General features: G+C 45.5%; 1 protein-coding gene across 2 annotated transcripts; it reads right to left on the bottom strand.

Annotated features, from left to right (window-relative positions):
* Positions 1-248: 248 nt before the first annotated feature.
* On the bottom strand, positions 249-11901 carry LOC105566003 (mucin-19-like). 2 transcript variants are annotated; one of them, XM_012019662.1, is made up of 11 exons: positions 10986-11901; positions 9105-9248; positions 8735-8880; positions 8297-8469; positions 7921-8191; positions 7685-7807; positions 7371-7541; positions 7142-7302; positions 6776-7026; positions 5282-5992; positions 249-5107 (listed from the first exon to the last, which is right to left on the bottom strand). In XM_012019662.1, the coding sequence occupies exons 1-11, from the start codon at positions 11038-11040 to the stop codon at positions 1410-1412; spliced, it is 5904 nt and encodes a 1967-aa protein (XP_011875052.1). In that variant the 5' UTR covers positions 11041-11901; the 3' UTR covers positions 249-1409. The 2 variants fall into 2 exon arrangements, with proteins under 2 accessions (XP_011875052.1, XP_011875051.1); XM_012019661.1 differs by having other exon boundaries at positions 249-5992.
* Between the last annotated feature and the right edge of the window lie 4100 nt (positions 11902-16001).

The raw sequence follows: 16001 nt of genomic DNA, 5'->3' as shown, positions 1-16001 counted from the left end.
CGATATGATTTTTTTAAAGAAGAAATATATAAAAAATATATAACATTTTTTAAATAGCTTTTTCAGAATTTGCTGTGTTTCTAACGTCTTTTAATATTCTCTTAATTCAATGAAATTATTCTAAATTATTTCATTTCTGACGAAATTAATTTTGTAATATCATAAATTAGCAGTTTCTAATATTTTTACCGAAGCTGCAATATTCCAATGGGAAGCTAAAGGTCAATTTGCTAATAAATAAGGATGTATCTTGGTCACGCAATTTTTTATTTAAGATCTTAACAGTACTCAATTAACCGCTCGATAAATGCTCGGGGCGATAATTAAAGCGCTGTCAGAACCGTAGAAAGAGTAGACGTTGACATTATCGCTACGTTTTCTTAATAAGCGACGAATAAATTATATTTTGTGAGAATATGAAAGGTAAGATATAGGGACGGAAAATCAAGGGAAGCGCGAGCGCGCAGTATGTAATAAGTAACTTTTGAACAATTATCTGAGGAATGTCAGGAAGTTGTGGATACCCGGAAAGGAAAGCGCAAACTCGATCAGGAAGAGTATCAATCGTGCAGCACGCGTTATCGATATCGTTACGCCAGATAAAAGGGAGGGGGAGGGGGAAAGGCAACCTCGGGCGACCCGAGATAGGAAATACTCGTTACATATAATTCTTGAACACGAAATTTCCATGAAATGAGTGACATTTAAGAACGAAGAGCAAGCGTTATTATTTATTCATGTCATCCTCAAACTCCGACTTTTCGCACGGTGTTAATTTTATCAGAGAGAAACGTATTGCTGACATATTATTATCATTAGTAGAATATATCGACGAGTAGGCGGATTTTTCTTAAGCGACTCATTCCACGTCTTTTCCATAAATTCAGAATATAGAAGTACGGGCTGTATTACATTGATACCCAGCGGTTTTTCGCGATTTGGATCGATGAGCACGGACTACTTTCACTCTGACGACGCTTTCCTGCAGTACCTCGATCGCCTTGGATTTGGCCTTCTTCTTACGTCTCAACAAGTCTCCATCTTCCCACGACTCCACTCTCCGACGCTAGGAGATTCGCTTGGACGAGATATTTATCGATGCTATTCAATGCAAACGTTTGGGGATCTGGGTGTCAAGATAAACCCCAAAAGAAATCCAAGGCCGGGAGATCAATCCGCGTGAAAGCAACAATCGCTCGTTATTTAACGACATGCCACCGCACTCGCAACGTGCCATTGTATAAGAGCGAATTGATCTTCCGAACTGAGCGATCTAAAAAGTGATTTTAAAATGTACAATTGCACCCCTGACTTCTTCTATTCATTATGTACAAAAGAATTTTAGATGAAGCCCCACGAAGATATAAAGAAAACGTTAATCGACCGATGATAAGAGTCTAATGACGCATTTACACTAATAAATTGTTGGCTTGGCAAGCTGGTCCCTTACTTGGCCAGTTGCACGCGCCCGCGCTCGAATCGAACGTTAAATGAACAGGACAATTAAAGATGTGAAGCGTGAATTTCTTCTTCCACTGGTCCCAGTGGCAAGCGTAGAATTTATTACAGAGGCCGGGATGTCTGAAGAGGCCTGGCCTGGCGCAATCGGTGACCCCGTTAATTATTTGGTCAGGATCGTCGTCGTAATCTTCGTTTCCTTCTTCCTCTTCCTCCTCTTCGTACTGCAATTTCTTGCCTATTCGCTGACCCGAGCGGAGCTCGTTACTGTTCGCGGATATTCTAGCATCTGTCGCGGGTAAGTAAGAGGCCGATGGCGGGCCGGTCGAAACGGACGTCGTTTTGGGTGCGCTAATTTTAAAGGGCTGCGCTGGAAACCGACCGTAATCGGTAGAATAGTCGTTCTCTGCGGAAGAGCCAAAATCAACGTAGATCTCGGAAGAGTCGTAGTTGGCCAGATCCACCTTGCCCTTGGAAGATTCGATCAGCTTCTTTACCGGGCCGCGAAGGTTGGCAAAGGGATCGGCCTTGCATGTGCACTCTGCCCCGAGTTTACCCAGGAGAAGTGGATGAAGGTCGCTCCACTTGATGATGACCTTGCCCTTGCCTTCGGGCGATTTTGTGGTAACTTCATATGAGAGTGTGGAGGGGCCGAGGATGCCGGATGGCCTTGTGAATCCACTGCCGACCTTTGAGGAAGACAGCGACGAGGTGAATTTCTTGGTCGAGTCGAATCCTGAGCTCGAATAGGTATCGTATACAGTCGGCGTGTACTTGACGGTGCCTCTGTCATAGTTTGTAATCAACTTGTCGATCTTATCTCTTGAGATACCCAGGTTTGTCGGGGAGCCACCGCCAGGGGTTGTCCCTAGAGAAGACGGAGTGGTTGAAAACCCTTGGCCGGGATAATAACCGCTGGAAGGTCTGAATGTGGTGGGCGTTTGGAACGAGGAAGGCCCTCCATACGAAACGTCGGGGATCGATGAAGGTTTCTTGTACGTTATACCAGGCTCTGGTCGCGCAGTTACCGTAGACGCGTCGTACTTGATGGTGGATGCAATTGCGCCAGGCCCAGTTGACTTCGCCGGGAGGTATCCCACCGACGAGCTATATCCTGTCGGGCCGCTCGAATCGGTCTGTCGGAAGGGAACTCCTGAATCGAAGCCAGACGTGGATGCTGATGCAGTTTGCGAACCGCCCGTTCGTTGAGTGAACCGGTCATCGGTGAATACGGACACCGGACTGGTTGTCGGGGAAATGTAATCGGGGACTATAATAGGTCTGATGGTCGACACAGCTTCTGGTATCTTCTTCGACTCGAAGAGAGTCGTTTGGTAAAGCTCCGGATGTTCAGTGGTGTAAATTATGGGTCGGACCGTTGACGTTGGCAAGCGGCTGAAGAACGGCGTCGTAACCGGTAAATTAAATCCAGTCGACCCAACGGGCCTTGGGGAGGACGTGGCTTCGTTAGTTTCGAATTGAACGCTTGGTTTGGGATACGAATAACCGGAAGTAGTTGACTGAACGCGACCACCTGGCGCGGCTGTCGAGGAGTAGCCTGGTGGAGTCAAGGTGAAGGACGGGCCGTCAGTAAACGACGTCTTGGTATATCCAGCAACGTTCCCCGCGAATGCTTTTTCACTAATGTTGTCGGGATTGTAAGCAGGCCGACGATCACCTGTGCTTACCGAGTAACTGCCGCCCCCTCCGAGAACAGCGGTGGTTATACCTGTTCTGGTCGGGCCAGTCTTCGTGAATCCGCTTGGTGTGAAAACGGCTGACTTACTCGAGGAATATCCTGGGGTGGACGGGCCTTCGAAAGTAGAGCCAGGAATACCACCCGGAACGATTGAGTCGGGAAGATTGGCGCCCGTCGGCCTGTAGTCCAGAATGTCGTTTTCCGTATACTTGTTAGTGTCGTAAGCGGTGCTGAACGTACCGCGTCCTTCGTCAGTTTTGTACCCGTGAGGAGCTGTAGGTATCAGGCCTTCGCTTGGCGTGCTACTCGAATAGGTAATTGAACCCCCAGGGGTGCCACTGATGCCGTGATACGTTGATTGTGACTGATCGTACGGCCTATGCGTCGAGCTCTCGATGGTCAAACCCGACTGAATGGAACCTCCTAGAGATACTCCAGGAGCAGTTTGTCCGGAGATAACGACGCCCGGAGTAGAGTCACCTTTCAAATGGACACCGGCCGTCGAAGGGCCGCTTATTGAGATCGCAGGACTCGGCGTGCTGTACAGCAAAGTTCCCGGACTGGCCGATCCGACGTCGACGGTTTTCACTCCGTCGCTGATCGCATATCCCGGTGTTCCGGAAGAGGTGGCGACATAGCCAGGTTGACCTCCTCCGATTAGAACTCCGCCCTGGTTAATGGCAGGAGTTGACACCGCTCCGGGAACGTGGCCGTGACTGAATACAGTTCCCGTGAAAGAATCACTGGTAATAATACTTCCGTCCACGCTAGTACCAGGTTGAATCGCGCCGGTAGTGCCTGTCTGAACGTTGTAGCCGGTAGGAATCTCATTGCCGTAAATACTGATGTTCAAATTAGGTCTCGCGAAATCAGTTTTCCCGTAGCCGCCTGTTAAACCGACTCCACCGGTTCCTGTCGGTACCTGGCCTCTCACTCCGGCCCCTGTTGTTCCGACCGAAGGATAAATCGGTTCTTCGTGTTGTATGAATACAGGGACCGTGTATCCTTCCTCGCTGTTGTATTTGTAGCCTGTCGAAGAAGCGCCTGTTGGTCTAGAAGTAATGCTCACATGCCCGGAGACCGTAGAAACTCCCGAGGTTCCCAATTCGGAGCTCGGAACGCCGCTAATGAAATCGGTTCCTGGGACGCGACCTGAACCCGTTGTACCGTACAGATTTGATCCTATCCCAGAACTGGTTGACAAATTAATAGTGCTTTCAGTAGAGCTGATCCCGCCCGTACCCTTGGAGTATTCCGCGCCAGTCGACTGTCCGTATGCTGTTGAGCCCGCGTATTGCCTGTTAGTCGATCCTGTGACGTCAACATTGCCAGTAGCGCCAGGATAAGAAACAGATCCGAATGGCGGACCAGTTTGGCCGAACGATGGCTGATGTCCGGTTGCTCCTGAATAAGCCCCGGTAGAAGCCGAGTAGCCGTCAGTATGCGTGCTAGAGCCTTCGTATACATTCGTCGATCCGACATATTTAGGACTCGCAGATCCTACGTGAGAATCGAGAGATGATCCAGAAAATCCTACTCCCTCGGAAGTTCTAGAATAACCTGTATCTGTTATCGGACTAGTCGTACTTCCTGTATAGCCTCCAGGATAGCTCGAGATAGGTCCTGCCGAATAAGTTACACCTTGCTGCCTCAAGTGACTTCCACCAGCAGTTCCGGAATATCCTCCCGATGTGGATCCAGAAAATCCTACTCCCCCGGAAGTTCTAGAATAACTTGTATCTATTATCGGACTAGTCGTACTTCCTGTATAGCCTCCCGCTACCGAACTAGGATAGCCCGAGATAGGTCTTGCCGAACCTTGCTGCGTCAAGTGGCTTCCACCAGCAGTTCCGGAATACTCTCCAGATGTGGATCCAGAAAATCCTACTCCCTCGGAAGTTCTAGAATAACTTGTATCTATTATCGGACTAGTCGTACTTCCTGTATAGCCTCCAGGATAGCTCGAGATAGGTCCTGCCGAATAAGTTACACCTTGCTGCGTCAAGTGGCTTCCACCAGCAGTTCCGGAATATCCTCCCGATGTGGATCCAGAAAATCCTACTCCCCCGGAAGTTCTAGAATAACTTGTATCTATTATCGGGCTAGTCGTACTTCCTGTATAGCCTCCCGCTACCGAACTAGGATAGCCCGAGATAGGTCTTGCCGAATAAGTTACGCCTTGCTGCGTCAAATGGCTTCCACCAGCAGTTCCGGAATACTCTCCCGATGTGGATTCGGAAAAGTCTGCGGTGATTCCTCCCGGCGATCCCGTGTTCCCAAATCTACCAGTATTAAATCCGTCAGAGACGGTATATCCAGTACCGCCAATTTGGCTGGTCGATGCGGAGTATCCCGTGCCACCTTCTGCCACGATTGTACGAGGTGGTACCGAACCAATCTGTATACCGGACGATACCGCGCCTCCATATTCGGTGGACTTAGAATAACCGACACCGGTTGGACCAGAGAACCCGACGTGTCCGGAAACTGTTCCGGCGCCGGGAGTCGAGGCACCGGGATGTCTGCCGATATCTCCCGCGGTGGATCCGAAATAGTTCGGTCCGCGGACACCGGTACCGGTCGTCCTGGAATAGTCCACGTTGTAATCCGCTCCCTCCGTGACGGAGTGCTCCGGCAAACCGCCGGTGACGTAACCGCCGACTCCACCGCCAGTCGAGGCTCCCGCGGTGTATCCCCCGTAGTTGTATTCCGTTCTGGCGTAGCCGGATCCCGAGCAGGCTGGCACCAGCCAAGGCCACTCGCACACCAGCTTCTGCTCGTCAAACACCAGGCCGTACGGGCAGCGAAACTCGAACGCCATTAATTCCGATCCACCTGTTGATATCGATGTGATAAAATTAATATACAAATTTATATCCATTTATATTTCTCTCTTATTGTCAGCCTTAACACGTTATGGACGTACTGTGTTCCTCGCTATCAGGTTTTGGTGTGAAATTATAACGTTATTTTACCTGCTGAGGTTTAACTAGCAATTGCAAGATTATAATAGCCACGAGTACCCTCGCTCTAACTTGATAAGGTCTACAATCCACAATGGTTGAAACGTAGTTATTTAAATTGTAAACCTTTCGCCAGTTCTGGTCGAGAAAATCTTTTGATTTGTTAATCATTTTGCTGGCCACACGTATTTTTGATTTATACACGGAAAGAAAAATGTAGCTGCCTTAGCTAAAAACCGCACGTGGCAACTAAATTTCAGTTGTAAAATATGTACAGCTAATATTTAGTTGCGATAGCTAAATATTTTGTTACTGTGCCTTTTGTATTAGGTGCGACAGCAAACTGTTTGGTGGTGCAGAAATTTATAGTTATGGCGGCAAAATATTTTTAGCAAACCTCATGGTTTTTCGCTACCGTAGATAATCATTTAGCTGCGGTAGCGAAAATTTTGCTTTCAGTGTATAAAAATGTATTTCGTACGCGCATAGCTAATTTGAATATAGATGGAAAAGGTAAGCGTGGATGTTGCAACAGTAAGGATTAGATAATACGACATGTTCCGCAATTATAACGCTCTCTTCAACGATTTTGAATAATACATAAGGTCTATGTATGAATGCATGAATAATTCATCGTGCATGAATTGTAGCGCACCTAAATCCATGCAAGCGAAGAACCAACGACAATTTTGTGGGTCCGCGTAGTAGCCGGGTTGGGAGCATTCGAATCTCTTCGGGGCGACAGGAGCGATCTCGCTGCTGCCAGGACACGGCGAGCCCTCGGGCAAGGAGCCCGGCCAAACGCAAACCTCCGTGCGCTCGTCGAACGACAGTCCGGCCGGACAATCAAATTCGAAGACGGAATAGTCCTCTACTGCTTGATTGAATTTTACACAACGATAGAATCTGCAAAAGAAGTTGCTTATTGTATATTTGAGTTTAACTGTGATCTCCCTTTGATTTGCTCGGTTTAATTTGTAATTACCGCCGTTAATTAAATAATAATAAATATCGTAACTACCTGTTGCAACTCTTTGGATGGACGAAGTAGCCTTGCCGTTTGCAAACGAATTCAGTTTGCGTGTTTTCGCGTACGGCCCTGATGTGCCCGTCCGTGTCCACCGCACGAACGACGCGGAAGCTGGACGTTTTCGCATGATTTGGATACGAAAATTGCATTTGCTGAAATTTCCAGCGAGTTATCGTAAAAGTAGAAAGAGTAATTCGATGCGGGATAAAAGTAATCTCACATGAAGCTCGTCTTCCAGCGCGTTGAGCACGGCTTGTCTCGATTTTCTCTTAAATTCTGTAAACGCACGATAAATCTCCTGCGCGAGCGGTTCCTCGCATTCGGTCTCCACATCGTTCTCTATATTTCGCACCGCCAAACCCGCCAAGTCCCGCAGCAACGCGTATTTCCCCTGAAATCATTTCTGTCGTACAGACTAAAACCATCGGTTGCTTCGACAAACCTTAAACGAACGAATGGTGTTTCATTCAATGATGCCTCGAACGCTGACTTTCTTTTACACGGGGCGAGTAACTGAGAAATCCGCGTACGCACCTTTATTCCGACCGAAATCTTATCTTCGAAAGCGATCCACGTTTTGTTTTGAAATGCGTACGGCGCCGTGAGATCCTCATCTCGTTCCACGGTCCATTCCCCGCTGTTTGTGGCCTCGCAGAGCTACGATAAAGATCGGTCAGTTCGAGGATGGACTTGCGATCTTCAGCGCACTCGCAAGTGCCGCTAAGTTGCCGTAGTCGTAAGCAAGTTCAGCCCGAGAATACATGTCGCACCTGTTCACGGTCGATCGGCACGGGCTCCTTCTCCGTAGTCGCCGATCTCGGGGCGTTCTCGTCCTCGTTCTCCAAAGTGAATCTGTACGCACTGGCCGGCAAGGTCATCACGATCTTCTGCTTGGGTGCTCCTAATCCACTTATCAAGTCTATCAGGCTGTCTGTGTTCAGCATGTCGAAAAGTCCCATCAGGCGCGAGGGGTGAAAGGTGACGTAGGCTCCGTCTTCGTCCGTCATATAATCCGTCGGCAACGTAAATAGATCGATATACCTAATAGGAAAAAAGGAGAAGAAATGCGAAAGATAAAATACGGCAAGAATTTGGGCCTCTCGTCGACGAGCGGGTCGTAATATGTCAGTCGAGGACGATTTTTACTTTATGAGCTCCTTAATATCAAACTGCTTGGCCAAATCCTCCGATCTGCTGGACAAAGCCATGAAAATCCTCTTGTCGTAAGATTTGCGGATCATTTCGTCTTTCAGACTCTTGACAAAATTATAAAGGCGCTCCTTCGAACCCGCCGTCACGTTCATCTCCACGCCGTCCACCTTGAACAGACAGGAAAAACTTCCCCCTGTCAGCTCGTCAGCACGCACTTTCGCGATTTAACATTTGCATTTGCATAATTTTGTTTTACGAGTTTATCTCAACTAACGTTTCTTAAGCAGCCTACTTAATTATTCACGAATACTTATATCTTACATATTGAAGTATGTACCCAACCACTCATTACGTGATTATTCAATTCTCGAGTCATCTTATCTTCTCGGAAGATAAGATCTCACTTCGAGATGACAATAGAAAATACCATACCTCTTTCATAACGGCAATAATCCGAGCGATAGCTTCCTGCCGTACCGTGGCGGAATTTCTGAGCGTCATCGCTGGATCGTATATAGAAATTACAAATTGAAGAGGCGGATGCATCTCTTTCAAAGACTTCCGCAAGTCTGCAATGTCTGAAACACCATTTTATTTGTAATTGATTATCTGTTGCAAATTTTAGCTCGTCAGAAATTTCGTTCAGATCCATGTCAATCATACTCGCGTTTCATGGATATTCGATAATGTTAATTTTGCCATTACAGACTGTCCTGTTGAACTCGCTTGTCTACATTTCCAACAGCGATGCGTGATTTCAAAATGGCTCGAATTACAATGCTTCCTTTGTTATTGCGCTCACCGGAAATTGAGAGATTCCGCACATCATGATTTTGATGCACCAGAGTGGTGCAGCTGCACACGGAGCCGGCTAAGAGCTGCGCGTCGAAGGTGGAAGTATAGCACAGAATTTCTCTGACGGGCGACGTTTTCCTCCTCGGACATTCTGCAACAAATTCATGCGTTCGATTTCGCTTGCCGTAAGAAGGGAGTTTGGCTGGAGCGAGCCAGGAGAAGCGGAAGTTTCAACGGTTGACATCATCGACCGGTCACAATGCGTTATTGTGATTATGTAGTACTAGTCTTTTGCATAGTCACGCGAGCTTTGCTATCCGCTCTCTAAAAAGGAAAGAAGCCCGCACAGGATGATGATCTTCCCCGCGGGAGATTAAAAAGCGGATTACACGTGTTTCATTAATAATCAACAAGTCCCGGATACATTGAGATAATAACTATGTGCGATCATCGCGCATATGATTGAGCGCAACGTTGCGTACAGACGTTGCGCGATGCCTGCGAATTCTTTGCATAAATATAAACACTATTTCTCACGTATAAATATTACAAATGTCATTTACGCCACGTGCGAGTGGCGCTCGTTGGATCAAACGGGTAAGAGCGGGAACGGGTATTTCTCACCAAAGACAGACACGCGAGAGGATTTATTTGAAAGCGCGCCGTGTATTTCGTGCTTTGCCGTCGCCGCGGGGCATTCGTTTTGATAAATCAAAGCACGTGCTCCATTTCATTTGTATGAACGACTCGTGGTAATCGACTTATGACGGACTCGGGGAGTGCAACAGACAAAATCTCCGAATCACCGACATGTGATCCCGTTAAAGCGGTGTCAGAATTTCGCGCGTACACGAATGCACACGATGTAAATGGTACCGTCCTTGCGAGGATGGTCGCTTCAGTTGCACGTGGCGTAATTCAACCTTAAAGGACGTGGTGTATCCGATACGCGTGTAACGCAATCGGCAGAAGATCGCTTTTCGCATCGTATTCGTTCACATTTCGTCGATGCGTGCTATTCAATCCTCTGAATGTACCATTCAATTTTCACTTTACGGAAATGGGATGCAACGTAATCAAGAATGTATTTATATCAACGAGTATCTTCTTTAAAATTATACAACGTTGCGTTACACGGAGAGAATTTTCTTTCAAAATTTATTCTGAAAACTATGTAATTGTGGGACAACACGGAATTTTTCGAAGAATTTTATGAGTTTTTCCAACTTTTACCATACATTTTACTAGTAAAATTTAAAAAACTCTAATCAAGTTGATCAAAATACCATGTTGTTCCACCATCACATGATTTCGAAAGAGGGACGTTTCGACGTTTATTTCTCTGAGGATTTACTTGTGACTGCGACACGAAATATTCGAAATATTCAAATACATGAAAAGATATTTTGTTCTTTATGTGTTCTGAAGATTTATTTAAAATTCTTTAATTTTCGTTGCATATAAAAGTTTTTTTATATCAAAACTTGAACTTTTGCTTAACAGAAACGTCTAGATATAAATAATTTTGAGCGATAAATAACGTTTGTATTTTATAATTTAACCATAATTTTAAAATAAAATAATGAATGAATTGCCAGCACAAATTAATAGTATGCTTAATTCTGTTAAATCAATAAATGGATAATCTTTAGGTTTTCTTTGAAAATAAATTATCCAATTTATTTCACAAAATTGTAATTAAATTATTAACACATGTCAAACCGCAAAAATACATTACTAAATTTATTATTTATATCTGTTTTAACATAAGCATAACAAGACAGGAAAAAATTTTCTCTTTAGAATACTTCAAGATGTAAAGAACAAACCAGTTCGAGTTTCAAAAAGTAATGTGAAAAAATTAATTGTTTTCAAGAATTTCACTTACTCGCTGTTCCGAGCGCTATAAGCGCGAACGATACTAGAAGAACACGACCCCACATTGCTTTTACCACAGGAAGCTCCGATCAGGAACACCGAAATCGCGATAGGATCACTGCCGGATCGATGCTGAAGACTCGATCACACTCGAACCGTCGAACGTCGCATCGGGATCCCGCATGAGTTAACTGGATCTTCTTCTTTCTCTCGCGCACCCCCAACTCTCTGTCTCAAAGTGGAGGAATCCGAAGATCCTTCGGGTTCGAGAGCGCGGTTTACACTGAAGTTTCTGGAGGACGTGTGCTCTCTCTTAGTAAACCCTGTCGGTCTCGACCGGATGGCTGCGAGGACCAAAGACCGAAAGGGAAGGTACCGAGAGACCAGCCGGAGGTGAGGCGAAAAAAGAGGGAGAGAGGCCGGAGGCCATCGGGATCGATGGATCGCTGGATCGCGGGTGGGGTACCCGGACTGTCCCAGATCGGGACACTTTCCGCGTTACGCGTAACGATGTACGTCGCGAAATAAGGTAACGCACGCTCGCGAGTGCGCGCGAAGAGTCTTTCTTCTTTTTCTTTTGTCGGGCAAGTTGAGCGGCTAACTATTAGAAATCAGCGGATCAGACAGCTACGGCAATTAGCCGCTCAATTGGTCGTAACGAGCTGTCGTCGAGGTATCGTGCAAGTTACGTTCTTGCGCGACAAGATTAATTTCTTGTAACCGAATATTTTGGGTCGAACCCCGACTTGTCTCGGTAAGCGTCACCTTTCGATTAATCGGGCGTCGGATGATCCCGTCGCAACGGCGATTATCACAAACGCCCGCCGCGGTCGTTCGTGTCGAACTACCACCGCGCGTAATCCAACTCCGTTCTCCCGATGCAACATGAGAGTCGTCCAACGGCTTGGCATCCGTGTTGCCGTGCTAGCACTGACGTATGCTAATCGATGATGAGTCCTTCTTAAATCTAGACGGTTGCATCATTGAATCATCGCCGTTGTGTGATAAACGCTAAACTTCCATGAACTTTTATTCTCACATCAGGATTAAATTTCATCCCTTTAAAGAGAAAAACGGCCCGCGAATAAGGTCTGACATTCCAGAGCGAATATTCCTAGGATTTATCCTATGTCTGATGGAAAAAGATCTTTTTTTCCAGCTCATTAAATGTATAACCGTTTATCTTTAGAAAGGAAATTGTCGTTTAATACAATAGTTCCGCGTCATCATCATTTGATCGTGAGAGACTTGTGGCAAACGAGAGCGATTGTCGGTCGATTTTGAAACTGTACGATCTCGAGTCTAGGGTTACCGGTTGGCGAACGAAATTGAAAAGGACCACCGAATGAATCAACAAGAAGGCTGATTTACCGATATGCCGAGTTGCAGCCGTTTCTGCGTATTGCGTCATTTTTGTCAGTGAGCAAAGCGGTCGCTATTACGATAAAGATAATAAATTACTTTAATTAAGAGAGAGAGAGAGAGAGAGAGAGAGAGGGGGGGGAGAGGGAAAACACGCTCGACGCTGTACGCACTTCTGCTTTAATGCTTTCATTGTTATCTGTGTTGTTGATCACATTTTCCACACTTTATCTCTTCCATTCTAAGCATTCGCCTTGACTCGTCTAATAAAAGAGAGAGAAAGAGATTTAGAATACCTTAAATCTCTTTACAGAAAAAGGATTATTATCTATAAAAGTCCACTTGATAAATGCATGACAAATAAATCGCTTATTGTTCTTCACCGTTCACTGGTTGCTGATGATGTTTATTTACGAAAAATCTTTCGTTTCTAATCGCGCGTAAAAATAATTTATATCTAGGCATTCCCGTTAAATAAGGAATCAAAGAGAAATATCTAGGTATTAATAATTTTTATGCGCAGCGGAAAATATGGAAATCTTTTTGCAAATAAATCTTCCGGACCAGCGAAGGACGGGGATGTCTTATTTTTCGTATAATTTAAAAGTTGAAGCTTAACGGTAAAGTCCGGATATAAGTGATTTACAACATTATTAATTAAAGAGTTTACATAATCGGAAAAGCACACGGCAGCTCCGCGTCTCACGCAATTGTTACGAGAACCATCTGAGACTAATTCATTCGTCGCAAATTATCGAACAGATTATTCTTCCTGAAACATCTATTTTTAATCATCGCCACAAGAGAAAGGTTTCTATAAATTTGGATAATACGTTATCGAATCAAAATTCTTACTTTGCCTTGGACAATTGTGATTCAGGATAAAAATACTTAAAATTTGAAGTTTTTCGCAACAACTGTTATCTTAAATATTACTTGATTGTTTTGCAACTCCTTACAAATCGCTCCGCGACGTTAATTCTATCGCTTTGCGGGCGCAAGGTGGCTGAATCGGACTTGTCACGATACACGTGGGAAACAACGAAGCGATAATGAAGCGATACGTGGCGCGGACGCTGCGGGCGATCTGGTGCGATCGCAATGGTTTCACGTATTCCGCGGTGCGCGGGTCGACGGGCGCGCGATGAGGGAAAGGAACCTCTCTCGGAAAATTACGAGACACTTGTAAAAAAGGCAGCGGTCACTTGAAAAGGAGACACTTGCGTCGTAGTAGGCGTACGGCCTTTTACAAAAGTGCGAGTTGCGCGTTTGATGGCTCCGGGATATGACGCGTGAGCGTTGTCTTTTGCGTTCGCGCAAGAGATCGGGGGTACTTCTGCGGCACTTATACTAAAGAGGCTGTGCATTTCGCCAAATCCGGCGCGGTGCGTCACGTCGAGACGTAACAAGGAATTCACGGTTACTTGGACAAGAAACATGAAGCAACGGAGATGAACGCGGTGCAGTTTTGCCTGGCAATATTGCATATTCGATAAGATTTTTTATTTACACGCACGCAAATTATTCGTAATTTATTAACTCTTCTGCTTCTCATTCAATGAGAGCGCTTCGTCGCGCAGCTGGAGCTCACTGAAGAAATCTGGTAGATCGAAGTTAATTACAATAACGACAGGAAGGTGTTTATTAAACTGGTTTATTCTAATTAAATGGTCTGTCGTCCTTCGGCCGTTCGTGAGTTTCTTCTGGTCTGCGAGTTGGTCTCTTCATCACCACCGGATCCAAAGGATCGGGACAATTGAATCACATGATTCGTAAGAAACTTTGTAACCACGTGACAGTATAAGCGCACCTAGATCTCTGCGTCCAACGATAGACATAAAAATTCGCCGGGAAAGAAATAAGGATATACGTAAGGTCAAGATTTAAATAACCGTAATTAAAAGACCATCAAGAGTACTAAAGGAAGTCACGGATATGGCGGGTTTGATTGGTGAAGGAAGAAAAAAAGTATGAATAAAAATCACGCTTGAGAAAATTCGGTCGTACTTCCATTAAATTTTTACATATTTGCGACATTGTTTGCATAAAAGGAAAGGGCCGAGGCCTACGTCCATTTCAGGTATACTCTGCACCCTCGGCAATTACACGGTAGTCACGTTACAAAATTATATTGGAGAGTAAAAAAGCGCACGAGACGTTCAACTTATAAATAAATAATAATTACGTCTATGTGAGAGGACAGAAACGACCGAGGACCGTATTTCACGGTGGTAATATATCTTTGCCACCATTTACGTAAGCGGCTTTATGGCGCTTTGGCGAAGCCCGAGGGTGTACAACCGCGGGCGTGGTTCTTTCGCTGCGACAAGTGACTGCCATCGAGGAGATATCGATCGATTTACAGCCGTCTGCGATCGAACTGCGAGAACAAACCCGCGGATTCCTTCGTCGGTGGGATCGCTTCGTTGGGAGGCAACCTGTTGTGAAAAACGCGACAACGGTTTACACTATATTCCGTCTTCACTTCGCTTCGCTACGCATCGAAATGGATTCCTTTAGAATTCCGAGGGAATTGTAGGAGCTCCTTGTACATAAATGGCACAAAAACACACGCTCCGTATAGTGCGTCGGCGCATTCTTCTCGCAGCACGTGAAGAATTTGTACAATTTCAAGTTTCAAAGCATAGTTACACATCTATTTAGTTTGTTATCTGAAGGTAACGCGATACACGTACACACACACACACACACACACAAAACAGGGAATTAAATAATTGCATTGTCTTTTAAACTTTCAAGCGCGAAACTGTGCTCCGAGCTCCTCCGATATTGTCCTTATTATCAGATTATTTTGATTTATTCTGAATTTTAGCAGACGAAACAAGTAAATCGTATTTGAAATAGCCTGAATGCATTTCACGCAACAATTGTTACGAGAGTTCGTTAATCAACGTTACGTGTGCCTTGTAATAAGAAGTAAAATAGTACTCCTTTATAAAAAGTCCATAGATTTCTTGGCGACGATGAATTTCTTCGACCTCGACTTTTACCACCCGGAAGTCATCAAGAGAGAAATCCCAGTCGTCGCAGCTGATTTTTCTCCGCGTTGCCGTTGAGGTAATCGCGCGACAATTTTGTGAATTTGATTGGCCTTCGAGCGAGTATACACCGTTATGTGCGAAACCATTTTCCTCACATCTTGCATCGCGTTTCTGATCTTTTTGTTTTGTCAAAGTCGCGCTGATCATCTGAGGACAAAATTAAGAGGTAAAAAAATAGGAGAAAAATCGTCAAGAAATTGAATAAGAAAGGAAGAGCAATTAGGATGTATCTCTACAAATCCTGTCTGTCTTTAGAATCTTACGTTAGACATCTAGAATATTACAATTCTGACGTGGCTTGCGGACTCTCGCGATGAATACGTCGGAGATTTAATCTGAACTGCCATTTTTACAACTAGGTGGATGTTTATGCCGTATTGGCATAGTCAGACGTTCGACAGAATGCCGTACAGGTAGTTACCGCGCCGCGGTGGGTTACCAAGCGGCGAGGCACGCGGTAGATTATCGCATCGGGAGGATTCCTGTCGCGCGACGTCATTGAAGAAGTCCGGCAGGACCTTCGCGGCTCGTCCCCGAGGCCCCGGGGTCGTGCCTCGCGCGATTACGCGCCTCCGCGGATATACGTGACACGGGGGGGGGGG

This window comes from Vollenhovia emeryi, unplaced genomic scaffold (assembly GCF_000949405.1).
Source record: "Vollenhovia emeryi isolate VEMERY1.0 unplaced genomic scaffold, V.emery_V1.0 DF939147.1, whole genome shotgun sequence".
Lineage (NCBI taxonomy): Eukaryota > Metazoa > Arthropoda > Insecta > Hymenoptera > Formicidae > Vollenhovia > Vollenhovia emeryi.
Note: the sequence above shows the minus strand (reverse complement) of the source record. Positions and strands in the feature narration are given on the sequence as shown.

What these genes read in the sequence shown, in the direction of transcription:
- LOC105566003 (XM_012019661.1), bottom strand. Translation starts at nt 11,040, where the DNA reads ATGTGGGGTCGTGTTCTTCTAGTATCGTTCGCGCTTATAGCGCTCGGA. An exon ending in GCGGAATCTCTCAATTTCCG is followed by an intron (nt 8,881 to 9,104) that starts GTGAGCGCAATA and finishes ATGGTGTTTCAG; the next exon opens with ACATTGCAGACTTGCGGAAG. An exon ending in CGCTGGAAGACGAGCTTCAT is followed by an intron (nt 7,303 to 7,370) that starts GTGAGATTACTT and finishes TGGAAATTTCAG; the next exon opens with CAAATGCAATTTTCGTATCC.